Source organism: Helianthus annuus, chromosome 13, assembly GCF_002127325.2.
Source record: "Helianthus annuus cultivar XRQ/B chromosome 13, HanXRQr2.0-SUNRISE, whole genome shotgun sequence".
NCBI lineage: Eukaryota > Viridiplantae > Streptophyta > Magnoliopsida > Asterales > Asteraceae > Helianthus > Helianthus annuus.
Window position 1 is genome coordinate 162721224 of NC_035445.2, and position 17852 is coordinate 162739075.

At 34.0% G+C, this 17852-nt stretch overlaps 1 protein-coding gene across 1 annotated transcript; it reads right to left on the reverse strand.

The window, feature by feature from the left end:
* Positions 1–4627: 4627 nt before the first annotated feature.
* On the reverse strand, positions 4628–5536 carry LOC110903507 (ethylene-responsive transcription factor ERF038). The gene has a single exon (XM_022149402.2). It carries the CDS (start codon positions 5471–5473, stop codon positions 4814–4816), a length of 660 nt encoding a protein of 219 aa, XP_022005094.1. The 5' UTR covers positions 5474–5536; the 3' UTR covers positions 4628–4813.
* Positions 5537–17852: the final 12316 nt, after the last annotated feature.

Here is a 17852-nt window from a genome sequence, read left to right on the forward strand (position 1 = left end):
GAAGTCGAAGATGAACCAAACATATTTTATTTTTCTTGTCTTGTAAAACCCAAGACAATGTATAGTTGTAAATGAAACTAAGAATTTTTTTTAAGAATGTTGTCTAGTTCGTTTAAAATAGAAATCGTCGATGAAAGAAACCTGTAAGGGAGGAAAGATGGTCGTGGGAGGAACGTCGTCGCCGCCTGGTTGCTTGATTATTGGATGGACTTAATCGCCTAGAAGAACGATGGTGTAAATGATCTTTCGATTCCTTCACACTACAAAGTCTGTAATCGATTTAGATACTCGCCAATCTATCAATACCATCGTCCGACCACAGAATCGCAAATGGGTTATGATGCAAACATGGCTGAAAGCGTGAAGGGAGGCATATCGAATCGCTTTCAAACTCCTTTTTGATAATTAGCGTATGGTTTTTGTAACAATTAGTTTGTGATATAGGATGTGGATGTTGGAATTGTTAAGGCGACTAATCAAGTTGAGAGGCATATTGGAAGTGAATGATTTTATCAAAATGGTAAAGGAGTGATTTAGGATGTGGTTTTTTTGGTGGGTGTAAAAATTTGCCGGGAATATAAGAATGGAGCAGAAAGTTGATGTGGCATTTAATAGAAAAAAATACCAACAGATTCGATGTGAACAGGGATCGAACCGTTGTTAGTTGTTTGTTAAACAAACACCACAACCACCGCAATGGATAGAATATTTTTTGATTGGCTTTTGTATAAGACATATAATATAAATATATATAGATGAAGGGTTGTGACTTTTTTAAAATGTATGATCCAAACCATCATACCTTAAGTTGTAGTTTAAAGAGTTGTGACTTTTTGAAAAGGTGTTATTCAAGCCATCATACCTTAAGTTACTTTTTATAGGGTTATATAATTTATAATGGTGGGCTCGTCATGATTTTATTTCAAGATATTTGGTTTTAATATTGTTATATAAAACTTGAATATTAAGTCTAGAGATAAATCAAATGATTAATTAATTAAGTGGTCTTATTATGTGGATCAACCCCTACCGTTAGAAACCGTAAGAAGTATTATCAAAATATCAATTCTTTTCTTTTAAACATCATTCTATTCAAACCAAAAACCACACTACATAATCTTCATTTCATACACCCACGTAAATCTATTCTACTCTTCAAAAAAATATCACCCTCTAAATAAAATGGATTTATCATCATCGTTGTCTGATTGGGAGGGAGACAAGCTCTTCATGGAGACGTGCAAATTATCAATCGAGTTTTTAGTTTATGTTTCCGCATCAAGTTCTAGTTCGCCACTGTTAACAAGATGGTCACATCTTGAATGGGTCGTGAGGGCGCCAGTGAACGTTTAGTATGTGACTACTTTTGTACAAATCCTATCAACGATGTTTAAGTAATAAACAAATGCATATTAAAAATAATTGTTTTTTAGTATTAAATGATTTTCTATTAATAATTACATGTTTAAGCAATAAACAAATGCATATTAAAAAAATAATGATTAAACAATCATTAAACGAACCTCTTCCAAAACATCCCTTTGATGGGTTGAAGGTGAACATAAAATGTGTCAACGCGTCACTTACGTGGCATCACGTCGCCACATCACTCCATCCTCTACACCACCATCTGCCATCATCAATCAAATGCCTCAAAATTTGAAATGTGATCCGTGGTCAGCGTGGATCACGTTTGAAGGAGGAAAGGGGTGGTGTACCACCATCATCAAGACCCTCATACTCTATAGCGTAATATAGTTCATTCATAAAATATAGTCTGCTATATCCCTAATTTTTTTTATACAAATATAGTCTGCTATCTCTAATTTTGTTTATACAAATGCAGCCATTTTTGTGTTTTGCATTAATTTATGTAGACTTTACTTTCTTCAATACAATATATTGCTTACAACGTTTTTTTTTTTAATAATTTGTTGTAATATAAGGTGATGGCATTCTCCATATGCCATTTCTAAACCATATAGAGATAATATAAAAAAACAAACCATTATAGATATGTTTTTTAAGTATTTACGTTTAACATGTAGATTCTCATAACTGTCTTATCACCAAATTCGTAAGCAATTGGTAGAACGTTCAATTGGTAGAAAGTTATATCGTTCTATTGTTAAAACGCTAACTACTAGAAAACTACATATTTTTCTACAAAAGTTTTCCACAAATTTCCTAAAACTCAAATTTTGTTAAGATTTTCTACAGTTTTTTCACAAAAAAGAAAAACAAAAAAAACCCAAAACTTTTATTCAATTTTCCGACAAAATTATCACAAAACTACCAATTGTAGCAATTTCATCACAACATTAATTAGCTTTTCGACAAAATTCCGACAAAATACATTAAAATTTTGTATTATTTGTACCCACAACAAAATAAATAATTTAAAAAAAATAAAATTTTTAAATTTGTCTGAAAGTTGTAGCAAACTGACACCACTTGCTACGGATTTTAGACAAAAAAAGTTAATTTATTTGTTATTTATCATGATTTTAGAAATATAAATAATTTTTCAAAATAAAATGTTAAATTTGTCGGAAATTGGTAGCAAATTGACACTAGTTGCTACGGATTTCCTATAAAAATAAGTTAATTTGTGGGAAATTTGTAGGAAAATTAGAATTTATTTGCTGGAAATTTATAGGAAAATTTAAAATCTATTTGTCAGAAACTTGTAAGAAAAATAAGAAATTATTTGTCCAAAATTTGTAGGAAAAATTAGAATTTATTTGTCGGTATTTTGTTAGAAATTAAAAAAACATATAATAACATTAATATTATCATTATTAATAAAAATATTATTATTAATTACTATTATCATAAAAATATTTTTTTTATTTAAAAGAAATTTGTAGCAAACTGTTAAGAGAAAGTTTTATAATTTTGTAGGAATTTTGTCGCAAAATAAAAATAATTATTCATAATTATGGATAATTTTTCATATTAATGTTATTAATTTTAAAAGTAAAATATCAGAAAATAAAATACAAAAACAGGCATAATTGTAGGAAAACATAAAAAACTGGTTTATAGGTATTTGTGTCAACGCTTGTGACGATCGATTTTTGTCGAAATTTTGTAGGAAATTTTGTCATAATTAGTAGCTTACCTGATTTTCGACAAGTTTATTTTGCACGAATTTTTTTTTTGTAGCAACTCTATAGGTAAGACCAATTACCTACAAATTTGCTACAAATTTGGCTGTCACAAAGTAGACTTTTTCTAGCAGAATCATCGTTGTGTAAAGTTATTGTGCAGAGTTATGTCTAGTTTAGTGCAACGCGATTAACAATCGAACACGTTCATTTCCTTAACGAAAGAACATGGACATAAAATCTCATTCGGTAATTCATAAACACATATAGTTTCTTAACAAACAAACACAAACAAGGTCTTGTTCATGTTCATTCGGTTTGTTCGCAACCCTAGAGGCTCTAACCAAAGCGAAAACAAAGTCCTTTTTGCCAAACAAGTATATGTTAAAAAGAAAATTAAAAGCGGTTTAAACAACTATAAATTTGCTTTGTAGGAGTCTCATTATGAGAAATATAAAAATTTATATATTTTTCAACAATTCATAAGGTTAGACCATGCGTAGTGGGGCTTGAAACAAATGTCCCTTCTTTGGGTATGAAGCGACACTGACAGTGCAGTCAGCATTAGGGCATTATGGGGCATGGGTGTAGTGGTATAATGCTCAAGAATGCCCCATCCAATAACTACCCGATTATTTTTTTTGTTTTTCTTTCAAAATTAAAACTAATAATATTTTATTAAATAAAAAAGTTACATTACTAAAAATAAAAAAACGACAAAATGCTAAAAAACCACAAAATCTAAAGTCCGTATTTGTTACGGATTTGTTGCCGACGCAGTTGCGTTAGGATCAACGCGTCTCCTTTGAAGTGATCGATCGATTTAGACAAAAAATCTATGTCGTTCTCCATTTGCCTCGATTCTTGTAGCGCGATTTTTTTTGTTTTTTGCATTTTTTTTCTTGCATTGTCTCCAAACGCCTATGGCCAAGGTCTCGTAAGTCTTGTAGGGGAAAGTTTATAAAAAATGGAGTTGAAAGTGGTGTTGTTATAGGTAAAAAATGAATTAAAAATAAAGAATTTTTTTTTATAACCGTTGGATCCAACGGTCAAATCATCAAAATCTGCGAATTTTAGGCATTTTAAATCAAACGCCTGAGTGATTTTTTTTTGAAAAAAACGCCAGGGGGCAGTGGTCATGACGTGGATGGGCGTTTTTTAGGAAAAAAACGCCCAAAACCCCCTCCAGTACAGGTGTTCTTAACATGTCTATACTATATAATAAAAGAAAGAGTTAATTACTGTTTCTGTCCCTGTGGTTTGTCAAAAATCACTATTTCAGTCCATTAGTTTTAAAAATTGCGATTTCAGTCTATGTGATTTCACTGTCGTACCACTGATAAACCAACGACCACTATTCATAAGCGGGACGAAATGGCTTGTCCTTGCGTGGGGCTCAAAGAGGATTCCATGACAATATGGCACCAATAGTTTGGAGCTATTAGAAGGGGTGGGATCAAAGATCAATCATTGATAGTTTTGCATGTCTTTGAACAAATAAAAACTTCTATTTTACCTTTTAAAAGTTTAGAAGATAATTATTGCAATTTGTCAAGAAATTTAGTGCACTTATACAGTTATACATACTAGTTTTCTTATAGTGGTTGGCCATCTCATATACATTGATATATGATCAATGTTGTACCAATATCTAATAATTGGTGGCAATATTACACAATTCATTTTTACCATCTTGGTGAAATTTACCCAAGAAACGGCTCTTCAGCTTCAAGCCAAAAGCCACTGTCAACTTCTTCAACTAGCTGCCATAATGAAGGATAGTTAATTAAACAAAGATCTGGCAAGTGAAAGAAAGCATCATCATCTTCCATAGATTGTGATGCCACTGATTCCTGAGTATTATCTGATGATAATAAATTAGGGTTTGAAGAACTCGAGTGCGAGAGTGTGTCCTGGCTAGGTGGTTTGGCTTTATCACAGCCACATGAGGCTGCAGCCTTAGCCGCGGCTTCTTGAATGTCTTTAGGAGATGTGGAGGTTGGCTGTGGAAGTAGATGCACCATGTCCGGGAAATTGAGGAAAGCGGAACGACCTTTTATTGCTATTGCAGCCACATCATGAGCTCGAGCTGCCATCTCCGCGGTTGAGAATGTTCCTAGCCATATCCTTGATTTCTTTCTTGGTTCGCGAATTTCAGACACCCATTTTCCCCAACTCCTCATTCGTACACCACGGTATGTTGGATGATGTTCGCCACTACCAACACCATCGTTGCGTCCTTTTTCATGTCGGTTTTTTGGCTCGTCGCATTTGTTTCGCTTATGGGGTTTTTTTGAGTGTTTTTTAGGGATGTTAGTGGTGGAGGAAGATGATAATAGAATTTCTTGAGCTGCATTCTGCATGTTGGGTGTTGTTCTATGATAGTTGTGGATGCAAGCAACAAAAAAAAAAATGTTGTTGAATGGTGGAATATAGAGTTAATAAGAAAATGAGTGGATTTCAATCTTATTTAAGCACAAAATGATGATGTTGGTTTAAATAAGGAAAAGTGATTGGCCTACGTATTCATTTTTTTTAATAGTAGAGTTTTAAAAGATAATAAAAATGGACGGATGGATACGAAAAAAATGTTGGGCATGTTGATAGTTTTTTTATTCTTTGTTTTAGAATCCATGTAAGTACTTGTATCTTATAGTATACAAACAATATTATCATATGTACTATATGTGATTGTCATAACATATTAACATTTATTAATTATTAATAATTCATATATTCTAGCTTACTTGTTTTTATAAGTACTTTATGAAGAAGAAGATCCTTGGGCTGGTAATTATTTCTTGGTGGTGTATGTGGAAAGGCAGAAACGAGTTGGTTTTCAGTCAGATCAGGCGAAGTCCGCAAGAAATTGTGATAGAGATTAAGTCGAAAGACTTTGGGTGGACTAAAATAGATCGTCATGTAAATATATTAGTTGGATAGAGTGATTCCGATGTATATGTTGTAGTTTTTTCCCTTTGCCCGTTTGGGTCGGAGGGTTGTTTTGTATTAGCCTTTTACCCATTTGGTTTGGGTTGGAGGTGTGTTTTAATGTCTATTTTCAAAAAAAAAAAAAAAAAAACTTGTTTTTATAAGTTAAAAATGTAATGTTTTGTGGGATTGAACACTAAGAAATATAATATTCTTTTTTATGAATTGAAGAAAGAGGTTATTCCAAGGCACCTGTTACCGTTCATAATGGAACATGTTCATATAGATGTATACTTTTAGATCGTAACATATTTTTAGTAAGAATTTTTGCCAAATGTATACCTTGGTTGCAAACCGCTAGCACGAAATTCATGTGGTCGTATTATTGGTCTCTTGCATAATACTTATAAATTTATAATGGTGGGCTCATCATGATTTTATTTCAAGATATTTGGTTTTAATATCGTTATATAAAAGATAAATCAAATGATTAATTAATTAAGTGGTCTTATTATGTGGATCAACCCCTACCGTTAGAAACCATAAGAAGTATTATCAAAATATCAATTCTTTTCTTTTAAACATCATTCCATTCATACCAAAAATCACACTACATAATCTTCATTTCATACACCCACGTAAATCTATTCTACCAAAAAAAATATCACCCTCTAAATAATATGGATTTATCATCATCGTTGTCTGATTGGGAGGGAGACAAGCTCTTCATGGAGGCGTGCAAATTATCAATCGAGTTTTTAGTTTATGTTTCCGCATCAAGTTCTAGTTCGCAACTGTTAACAAGATGGTCACATCTTGAACGGGTCGTGAGGGTGCCAGTGAACGTTTAGTATATTACTACTTTTGTACAAATCCTATCTACGATGTTTAAGTAATAAACAAATACATATTAAAAAATAATTGTTTTTTAGTAGTAAATGTTTTTCTAATATTAGTTACATGTTTAAGCAATAAACAAATGCATATTAAAAAAATAATGATTAAACAATCACTAAACAAAGCTTTTCCAAAACATCCCTTTGGTCGGTTGGAGGTGAAAATAAAGTGTGTCAACGCGTCACTTACGTGGCATCACGTCGCCACACTACCATCCGACATCACCAATCAAATGCCTCAAAATTTAGAATGTGGTCTGTGGTCAGCGTGGATCACGTTTGAAAGAGGAGGGGGCGGCGTACCACCATTATCAGAACCCTCATACTCTATTGCCTAGTATAGCTCATTCATAACATATAGTCTGCTATATCCCTATTTTTTTTTTATTTTTTTTTTACATATGCAACCATTTTTGTGTTTTGCATTAATTTACGTAGACCTTTACTTTCTTCAATACAATATATTGCTTACAACATTTTTTTAATAATTTGTTGTAATATGCCATTTCTAAACGATATAGAGCATAATATAAAAAAACAAACCATTATATATATGTTTCTTAGGCATTTACGTTTAACATGTAGATTCTCATAACTATCTTATCACCAAGTTCGTCAGCAATTGGTAGAACGTTCAATTGGTAGAAGGTTATATCCTTTTATGGTTAAAAATCTATAAGGAGGTTACACTATAATTAATCATCGATGTGTAAAGTTATCGTGCAGAGTTGTGTCTAGTTTAGTGCAACACGATTAACAATCGAACACTTTCATTTCCTTAACGAACGAACACGAACATAAAATCTCGTTCGGTAGTTCATAAATACATATACTTCCTTAACAAACAAACACGAACAAAGTCTTGTTCGTGTTCATTCGGTTCGTTTGCAACCCTAGAGGCTCTAACCAAAGCCAAAACAAAGTCCTTTTTGCCAAACAAGTATATGTTAAAGACAAAACTAACAGCGGTTTAAACAACTATAAATTTGCTTTGCAGGAGTCTCTTTATGAGAAATATAAAAATTTTATATTTTTCAACAACTCATAAGTTTATACCATGTATAGTGGGGCTTGAAACTAATGTCTTCCTTTGAGCATGAAGCGACACGTGACAGTGCAGTCAACATTAAGGCATTATGAAGCATTAGTTTAAAATGGGTGTAATGGTATAATGTCCAATAATGTCTCATTCAATGATTGCCCATTTCTTTTTGTTTTTTTTTTAAATTAAAACTAATGATATTTTATTAAATAAAAAAAATTTCATTACTAAAAATAAAAAAAACCGACAAAATGCTAAAAAACACAAAATCTAAAGTCCGTATTTGTTATGGATTTGTTGCCGACGCGTTTGCGCTAGTATCAACGCATCTCCTTCGAGGTTAACGATCGATAGACAAAAAATCTATGTCTTTCTCCATTTGTCTCGATTCTTATAGAGCGGTAATTTTTTTTGTTTTCGGCGTTTCTTTCTTGCATTGTCTCTGAACGCCTATGGCTGAGGTCTCGTATGTCTTGTAGGGGGAAAAAGTTTATAAAAAAGGGAGTTGAAAGTGGGGTTTTTATAGGTAAAAAATGGATTAAAATTAAAGAAAAAATTATTATTTTTTATTACCGTTGGACCCAAACGGTCAAATGATCAAAATCTGTGAATTTTAGGCGTTTTAAATCAAACGCCCGAGTGATTTTTATTTAAAAAAAGTCAGGGGGTGGTGATCATGGCGTGAAGGGGCGTTTTTTTTTAGGGAAAAACGGCCAAAACCCCCTCAGTCAGGGGCAGAACCACATAGAGCGGGTCGGGGTCCCCGGACCCCAATGTTTTTTAAAAAATTAGTTGAGCCGATATATTAAATTTTATAAGGACTCCATAAATATAATTTCGCGGTAAGTTTTACATCAATCGACTCGTATTCTCGTTTTGATCAAAAGCCTTATAACATCGGTTTGTAATTCGGAAAAAAAAAAACTTAACTTCGTTTAGCTATTTTAACGGCGGACTATTTAAAAAAAAATTGACTAGTTCGGATTATTATCGGTCAATAACTGATTTGGGATTATTATCGTCCAAATTGAGTTAGGTGAGATTATTTATTTCTAATTCGCCTATTTTTTTTTGGTTAAATCAGCACCAGTTTTAGAGAAAAAAATGTTTTATGTTTGGTAATTAGCATTTTTTAAATTATATTTTATTGATCATTTAAATTGATTTTTTCTCTACCGATGTTCTTTAATTAACTTAAAAAAAAACAAATACATAATTTTTTTAACATTACGAATATAAATTTTAGAGTTAATTACATAATTGGTCCCTGTGGTTTGCACAAAGTAACATACTTAGGTACTAACAGTTTAAAATCACATTCTAGGGTATTAACTTTTCATTTTGTAACGCTTGGAGGTATTAAAGTTATTTGTAGGTTTAAAATCACATTCTATTAGTACCTAAGTATGTTATTTCGTACAAACCACAGGGACTAACTATATTAATACCCAAGAAGTTAATACCCTAGAAAGTGACTTTTTACTATTAATACCTAACTATGTTATTTTGTGCGAATCACAAGGACTAACTATGTAATTAACTCTAAATTTTATTGAAATCGTATAAAACCGTTTACCGGTATCGTACCGAAATAAACCGATACTGATTGAACAACATCGATACTAATACCAATATTCGTTTTTATGGCTTTGTTTTTTTACAAGTCGTTTTTGATATTTTACAGTATTTTTACACTACCGATACCGACTACCGATACCGAACTAGTACTGTATTGCCATAATCGGAACGGTTTTTGGTTTGTGTTATTTACTCATTTTCAGTTTTTGATATTTTTGGTTCCTGTATTGAAAAATTTATTATTTTTTGGACAAAATCTATATGAATTGACAGAAATTTGATTACCTTACTAATACAAAACCTTATTAGAGAGAGGGAGTAGGTGAGGTTGCTAAAAAAACAAAAAGAAGTTCGATTGGTGTGTGTATGTATGACTAAGTGGAGTGGTTTGATGCTTTTTTTATTCCTTCAAAAGATGTTGGGTTCGAAAAAGGAATGATAAAAATACAAAACATGTTTATTAATGAACACAAGAAATCGTTTTATGAGTTATATATATGACCAAATACATAATTATTTTGCTTATCGTTTTGCGTAAGGACAAAAATATACCTAAAATTGGAGAATGTACAAACTCATTAAGTTCAAACTTCATAATCGTACTAGCAATAAGTTCAAATCAAATCACATGGTCAAATATATCTAAGAAAGTTAATTATTATCAAGACGTACTTATATTCGTAGATGTAGTGATATTCGTCACTTAACAACTTTAACATCAGTTTTAACTAGACCTTCATTGCTAGCTTGATGTCTTAACTGAGAATTTTATCTATGTAAACATAGCCTTGTGATAGGTAAATTACTATATTTAGTAGGAGTCTTATTACAAAACCCTAGAAAAGCTATGCTATTATAGAAACTTTCGGTAATTGATAAGCATTGCATTTAACCAGTAATTATCCAAATATGCGAATTACGGCCAACAATACCTAAAACATATCAAATTATGATATTAATAGATGATTACATCAAAAAAAAAAACAACAAAGGTTTCCTTATATGGAAGCTTCGGTTTCAAAATCGAAAACAATTATCCAAATATGGGAATTACGGCCAACAATACCTGAAATGTATGCTCGATTATTGGCATTCATGTGCGTGAGTGAGTGTGTGGTGAGATTGGATTATTAGGGTTTTTGAAAGTGAGAGTTTGTGTGGGAAAACGAAAAGGAATTTGGGGTTGTCGTTGACTGCTGTGCCGTCGTTTGTGCAGGGGAAGAGAACGGGATGGCGGTGGTGCGATGGCGGACGAGCTTTGGGTGGTGGTGATGTGATGGCAGCGGTGGTGTAATGGCGGTGGTGCCCCAGATTCTACAGAGAGATAGAGAGGGTTGAGGAAGAAGAGTGAGATTTGGAAGAGACGGGAGAAAATGGGTTTTTTTTTATTATTTATTTAAGTGTCTAGGGTAAAATGACTAAAATACCCTTATGTCGGGTCTACTTGGTCAGATTTAACCATGAAAACTAACTGAGTTATGGCTAAAGGACGTAATGTGCAAGGGTTTGCAAACATCTACTACGTTTTTGTAGTTTTTGAAGACAAAGGACACACTTTGCAATCTGGTGTCAACATAACGGACGAGTTTTGTAATTTACTCAAAATAAATTGATCCAAACCTTGAGATTTACACATAATAACACAAAATAATTTGGTGACCCCAATTCCATTACCCAATCCAACCCGGTAGAAAAATTTCAATGACCCGACCCAACAACAAATCCTTCTAGATAGACATTCGAACACCAAAACATTCCGACCTCCATGGGAAAATTTTCTTCGTCCGTGCACTACTTCTAGATCAACACACGGCTTCGTATCACATACAGTTTCTAACGTTAACAACTTTACACTAACTACTGGGACATTATACTGTAATGAGCCTCTTGGATCTACTGTGGAGTTCGTTTATACTTTAGGCTGGATAGATCAGAGAAAGACATCCAACATGATCTATTTTCTAAATATTATTAGTCTTATCATGAATGTGGTGTGGAGTGCTGGGTTGGGTTAGGAAACTGGCCTACAGGGCTACACTTTCGAGTGTAGTTTTGGTGAAGTAGGTTGGGCTTATGGGCTGGATTGCATATATAAGGGTTTGTTGGGTAATTCTAGTGTATGCTCTATTGAATGTCTTTTGGATAACTAGTATGGATAACAAACATTGTAACCACTTGTTTGTTTTAGAATTGAGTTTAATTTTTATGGTTGCTTTAGAGTATTCACAACCTCACCCCCCTAGAGGTGTAAAAAAAAACTGGTTTGGGCCCTGGTGACCTGACACGGTAACCCAAAAAACCAGAGTGTGTCAAACCCATTAGGGCCCAGTCCGGCCCACCGAATTATTATATGTTTGGATTACACGTGTGGAATCGATTTCAAATGGAACAGGTTTGCGCCTCGCTTTAAAATCAATTAGAACCCGAAAGAAATATTTTAACTAAGGGTTGTTGACCCGCCAATAGTTATAACCCTATACGTTATATTATATACAACACCAACTTATAATATACAAATATACTTTATATAAGTTGGTGTTTTATATAACATAGAGATCGTTGGGGGGGACACCGAAGAGGGGCAGAACAGTCACAATAAACGTGATCATCGACGATCGTGGATGGAGGCAGTCTCGGCTGTTGTGGGTGGGAAGAGGAAGACTGGTTTGGGGGAGGGGTGAGTCGTTTTTATCTATTATTTAATTTATTTTCTTTTTTCTTTTCAATTAAAACAAAAATAATAGAAAGTTAAAAACAAAAATAAAAAATTTAAATAAATGCTCCATCACAGTCGTGATCGCCTTCACCAAAATTCCATCACTCGCAAGTGATAGAACCACTTGCGGCGGTGTCTCATAGTGGTCAATCCATCACTAAGCCCCATCATGGGGTGCCCCCTCCTCCCTTAATCCAAAGCTTTTTCTAGTATTCTTGTTCTTGCAACTCTGTTTACAATCACACATACGCAAATCACATACAATGGGATCATGGTTCGAACGATTGTGGGAAATCAAAGAGCAACAAACTCTCATTTTATTGTGCAATATATGTATGAACCATCAGAATCCAAGTAACTATGCCTTTTTAATTTAGTGGTGTTAGTTTGTTGTCACCTATATGTCATCATAATCTATTCATGACTTGAGGATACCCAAAAAATGAATCTTTTCATAGACTAAGGAAGGCCAAGCTCGAGCTCACGAGCCGAGCCGGGCCAAGCCCGGCTCGTTTACAAACCGAGCCAAGCTGAGCTGGCTCGTTTACAACCGAGCCAATTTCAAGCCAAGCTTTTTTCAAACTTTTTTCGAACGAGCTACGAGCTACGAGCCACGAGTTTTTTGAACACTCCTGATAACAATCACATAAATAAATTATACATTTTCATTAACTAATTTCAACTCTATTCAAGTATTCAAAATTCAAAGTTATCAAGTATAAGGGTGTACGGTGTGGTGATCGGTAAAGGGTGGCAAACCCCTTTACCGAGTGGTAAACACCACCGCCAACATGTGTTTAATCACCAAAGTTTGCCAAATCGGTGGTCGCATGCCGAATCGGTAAGAGAGGAAGGAAAGAGAGAGGGGGTGTGTGGGTGGGGTCCATTCCGTCTCTCAACCAATCACACTTTTTCCTTTTTTTTAAAAAAAAAAGTTTACCATTTTATCAACTGTCTAAACCATTGCCAACACTTTTCACCAAAGTTTAAACACTTTTCACTGATTGACATGGCGCGCTCTAATTGGCCGGTTTTTTAGTTTACCACTCCAAAGTGTTTAACCACTCCTTACACCCCTAAAGTCACACAACTTTGAATGATCATAAACGAATGAAGTATTCATGTTTAGTTTCAAAATTAAAAATTGAAGAATAAATAATCTTTACTCATCTTACGTGACTGTTTTGATTCCGATTGCGATTCAAGAGGCAGGGATTCACACGGCTTTTTTTTTTTTTGTTTAATTTATGTTTAACAATTGAATTAACTAATTGACTTTGGTATTTATCAGCTCTATCCATCGAAAACCATAAATGTGATAATCGATAAAGGCAAATATTAATACTAATTTCGATGATAGCAAGGAAAAAAAACCATTAAAAATAAAAAACCATAAAAGACAAAAAAAATGGTCACTCTTCATAAGACCTTTCATTAAATGTTACATAGTTGGATTCCTCCGTGATTCGCAGCAGGCTTTCAGTTAGTTAGTATCGGTTCGGTTGATTACAGTATCGTAACAATACCGGCACTCGGTATAGCAATTAACACATATTTACATCGATTAAAATCTATAAACACGAGTACCCGTACCGGTACCGGTATTGTTCGATCGATATCGGTTTGGTTCATTACGGTACCAGTGTTACGGTACCAAAATAATATTCTTTAATATGTTTAAGGTTAAAAGTAAATATAATAATAAACTATTATGATATTTATATATTATTAATTTAAAACATTGTAGTGCATTATGTGATTATACATCCTGCATTAGTGTTTTATTGTGTATTGTTTTGTTGTGTTTAATTCTTTGGGAGTTGTACTTTGTTTTCCTTCATACACGTGTCTGGCCCTTGCAATGTGTGAAACCCTAGCCACATCTTTCCACCGCCACAACAACCATTTTCTTTCTCTTTGTCCGTCCAGCAAGTCAGCAACAACGCATTGTTTTCTTTTTCTATACCAGTGCAGGTAAGGAATAGAGAGAGACTAAGAGAGAGAAAAGGGGCACAAAGAGAGAGAGAGAGAGAGAGAGAGAGAGAGGTCCGAGACGAGAATGGGAGGGAGTAGGCTGGCGGCAGCAGCGGTGGTTAATGGTGAGTGTTCCGCCACACGTGTTGCGGAGATGATGGAATCGGCGGCGATTTGGGGTGAGTTTTTGTAGTGTAATTTTGAAGTAAATTACCCTGGAGGAAGCTTATTAGCTCGATTACTAAAGGATATGTTACTTACAATTTTTGTTGTTACTTTTACAGTAAAACTCAAGCGCCCGTTGGTGTTGATATGAAACCGAAGCCTGATTATTTCTGAAGGTAGGAAGTTTTGTACTCTGATCCGTTGCCATTTTTGCTTGATTTTTGTCGAATATAATCAATTAATAATATTGAATTAAAGTACAAATAACAACTCAAATTTCTTCAAATCATTAAGTAACTGCATTCTTCTTCTTTGTTAAATGATTTGCCTTATCATCTACAGGTAATTTGTGTTTCTCATTCTGTTATTTGAAATGGAAGTTTGCATGTGAAAAAGTTATTATGTAGCTGAGTTTGTTGTTTGTTTATCATTGAGTCTGATTCTACGGAACCCTAGCTGGACGGAATAATCTAGAATTGAAATACTTGATTCATTGATCTTCTTTAGTTGATAGTGTATGTGCTCATGGATGATTCATATTGAGAGACAAAAGGGCCTAAATCAACTCATTGCCTCATTTGAATGGTTGTATTGGAAGTTATGTATATCAATATTAGTAGTTGAAGGCCACTGTCCTCATAGGTTTAGAATTTAGGAACACCAATTAGTGAAAGGGATCTTTTTATTTATCTTGGTTTTAGTTTGCATCATCTTATAATTTCTTTTTAAAGCATTGCTCTATGTACAACCGAATAACTTTATTTAAATCCAAAAGTTGCGTCTGATGGTAAAAATTGCTATGAGTTAGGGTTTTGAGTTTAGTATTGTGATATAATAACTAATGCTTTATGTTAGTTACTCATTAGATCGATTTGTTGAGATTATATTGATTTGTTGAGATTGTGTTTATTTGTTGAGATGACTGTATGTATACGAATTGTTATAAGATAATCAGAAGTTTAACTCACCTGCATGCGCCGTTTTTGGTTCGCAGGGATTCACAACAAAATAATACCAATTGCTTGGTGTCCATTGCCACTACCATGGTTGATGATTACGATAGTTTGGCATCACTATTCGACCACAATCTGGTCATTCATTCCGTTTCATCAAATTATTTACTTAATCTTCTTGGTTCATGCGGTTTTATATAAAACTGATCAAAAGTATACCCCTTTTATAGTTCGGTAAAATTGTAGATGTTGTTTTCATTGTTTTAAAAAGGATGTTGCTCAAGAAGCTGTCAAGAAGAGACATCGACCAAGAAGCCCTATTGCAAGGCTATTGTGGGAGCTACTTTGGAAGTTACTCAGAAGAAGAGAAGTGATAGACCTATAGTTCGTGATGGTGCTATGGAGGCTAGTCTTCGGTATGGCTTCTTTCTTTTGTTATGGCTTCTTTCTTTTGTTTAAGTTGTTGTTAGAAGTGGAAAATGGGCAGATTGGTTGGGGTTTGTAAGTTTGGTTTGGGTTAAAACATGCACCTTTTTTGACCTTGGAGAGGTTGCAATCTAAATGTTTATAGCATGATCACAATCTGTTGTACATCTTCAATTCACGTTTTGTTGTTGGATTAGGACGCTAGGTTGTTTGACTTTCTTGGACTTTTTTTTACTTTAGGTGGCTTTATAGTTATTATTATTTGGAGAACTTAAAAACTATCTCATGCTGGTAGGAATACCCATGATATGCCAAATTACCAGGGAGGCAGTTACTACCGACCACCATGACGAGCTTATTAAAAATGGGTATTAACACAACGTTAAAGGGGGTTAAACTGGACCATAAATTCCGCTATGTCATTTACCCCGAACCACCATCTAGAAGTTCAGAGTATGTTGGTGATGTCGGGTAATGATACATCAAATTCTTCGAGAAAATTTATAATCGAGTTAATCAAAATATTTCTCAATTGATTATGCAGTCTTTTGTTCATGTATGTAGTGAACATTGATCGTCATAGTTACTTAAATTCAAATCTATTTCCCTTCGTTTTTTAACGAGCAGGGAAGCTACATCAATGTGGAATGGTGAGGGTTCTTTCCTTTTTACAACAAGCTTAGGATCATATGATCGATATGACAATGGAGACTGCAATGAAGTGTTGAATCTAGCTTAAGTAATTTTGATTTTAATATTAATATAGTATTATTGTTTTATAGTTCTTTTTGTTTGTTAATCTAGATAAAGTTCTAATTTCTACTTTGTTATCTCTTAGTTGAATACTTCAATTTTGTGCACTTGGATATGTTGATCAGTAGTACTAATGGTAGTACTAATGGTGATGTTGACGATTTCCCAGTGACCAAGATTTAACAACATTGATGGTCTACGAATGGTGGGATTGCTAGGCTTCCGATAACAGAGGCACAACCTAACACGATTTTCCATCGATCAAGATTAGCAACATTAGTGACCTTTTGACCATTTTATCTCCACACGTACATCCCATCAACGACTGTGTTCTTAGGGCTTTCATACCTGAACGCGTCATCATCGCTGATCCCAAGTGCCCGGTGGTGTCGTTAACCGTTTCTTCTATTCGCCAACAAAAGGTAAGAAATCTTTAATAGTTTTAACTACTTAATTTTATTAATACTTGGAAACTATGATTTTTGAAGGCTAATCGGAGAAATACTAATCCAATTCTAAGAGGTTTAGGAAGGTTTGTCGATCAAATTTACAAGTCAATTTCCAACTCTTAAGTTTGGTTTTTTCGATATTTCTCAGATTAATAAGTTGATTTCCGACCCCAACTTTGGTTACCGACTTCTATGACGGTTCCCTTTTAGAATTTTCAAAAGGTATTTCTTCTTCCCTTTTTGTATGTAATTGATTTGTTACAACGAATCTTGAACGAAATATTGTTACAACTATATCCTTAAACAATATAGGCTATAGGATCCCTATTTTCATAAAATAGGATTAGGATGAAACAAGATTTCGTTCCTACTAGGCAATCCATAATTATTTCCTCAAAATATTCATGGAGATATTATTATTCAATTGTACATTTATGTGTAGATTTCTTAATTTTGTCAAGGAGTAATTCTCTCCTTTAACATTGTATAATCTCTTGTATTTATAGAGACATGATACTCAATAACAAATCATTCAAGAGTTATCACAATCTCATGGTATCAGCCTGAGATCCCTGCCCTTCTTCTTTTTCTTTTTTCCCTAACTGTCATTCCTCTCTTCTGCCTTCTTCCATCACACACATGGCCTCCTCATCTTCTCGGGGTCGAGGACGTTCCAATTCCTCAAGGGGCCGTGGTAGTCACTACACCAAACGCGTCCCTCATTGCCAGCTTTGTCGCAAAGAAGGTCACTATGCTAGTGCTTGTCCTACACTAGCCTCTTATGCTCAAAAAGCCGTCACGCTAGATGCAAATCTAGCCCACACCTTCCATACTCAATGTAACATTGCATCCGAAACTC

Coding starts and splice junctions, on each gene's coding strand:
- LOC110903507 (XM_022149402.2), bottom strand. CDS start 5,473: ATGCAGAATGCAGCTCAAGAAATTCTATTATCATCTTCCTCCACCACT.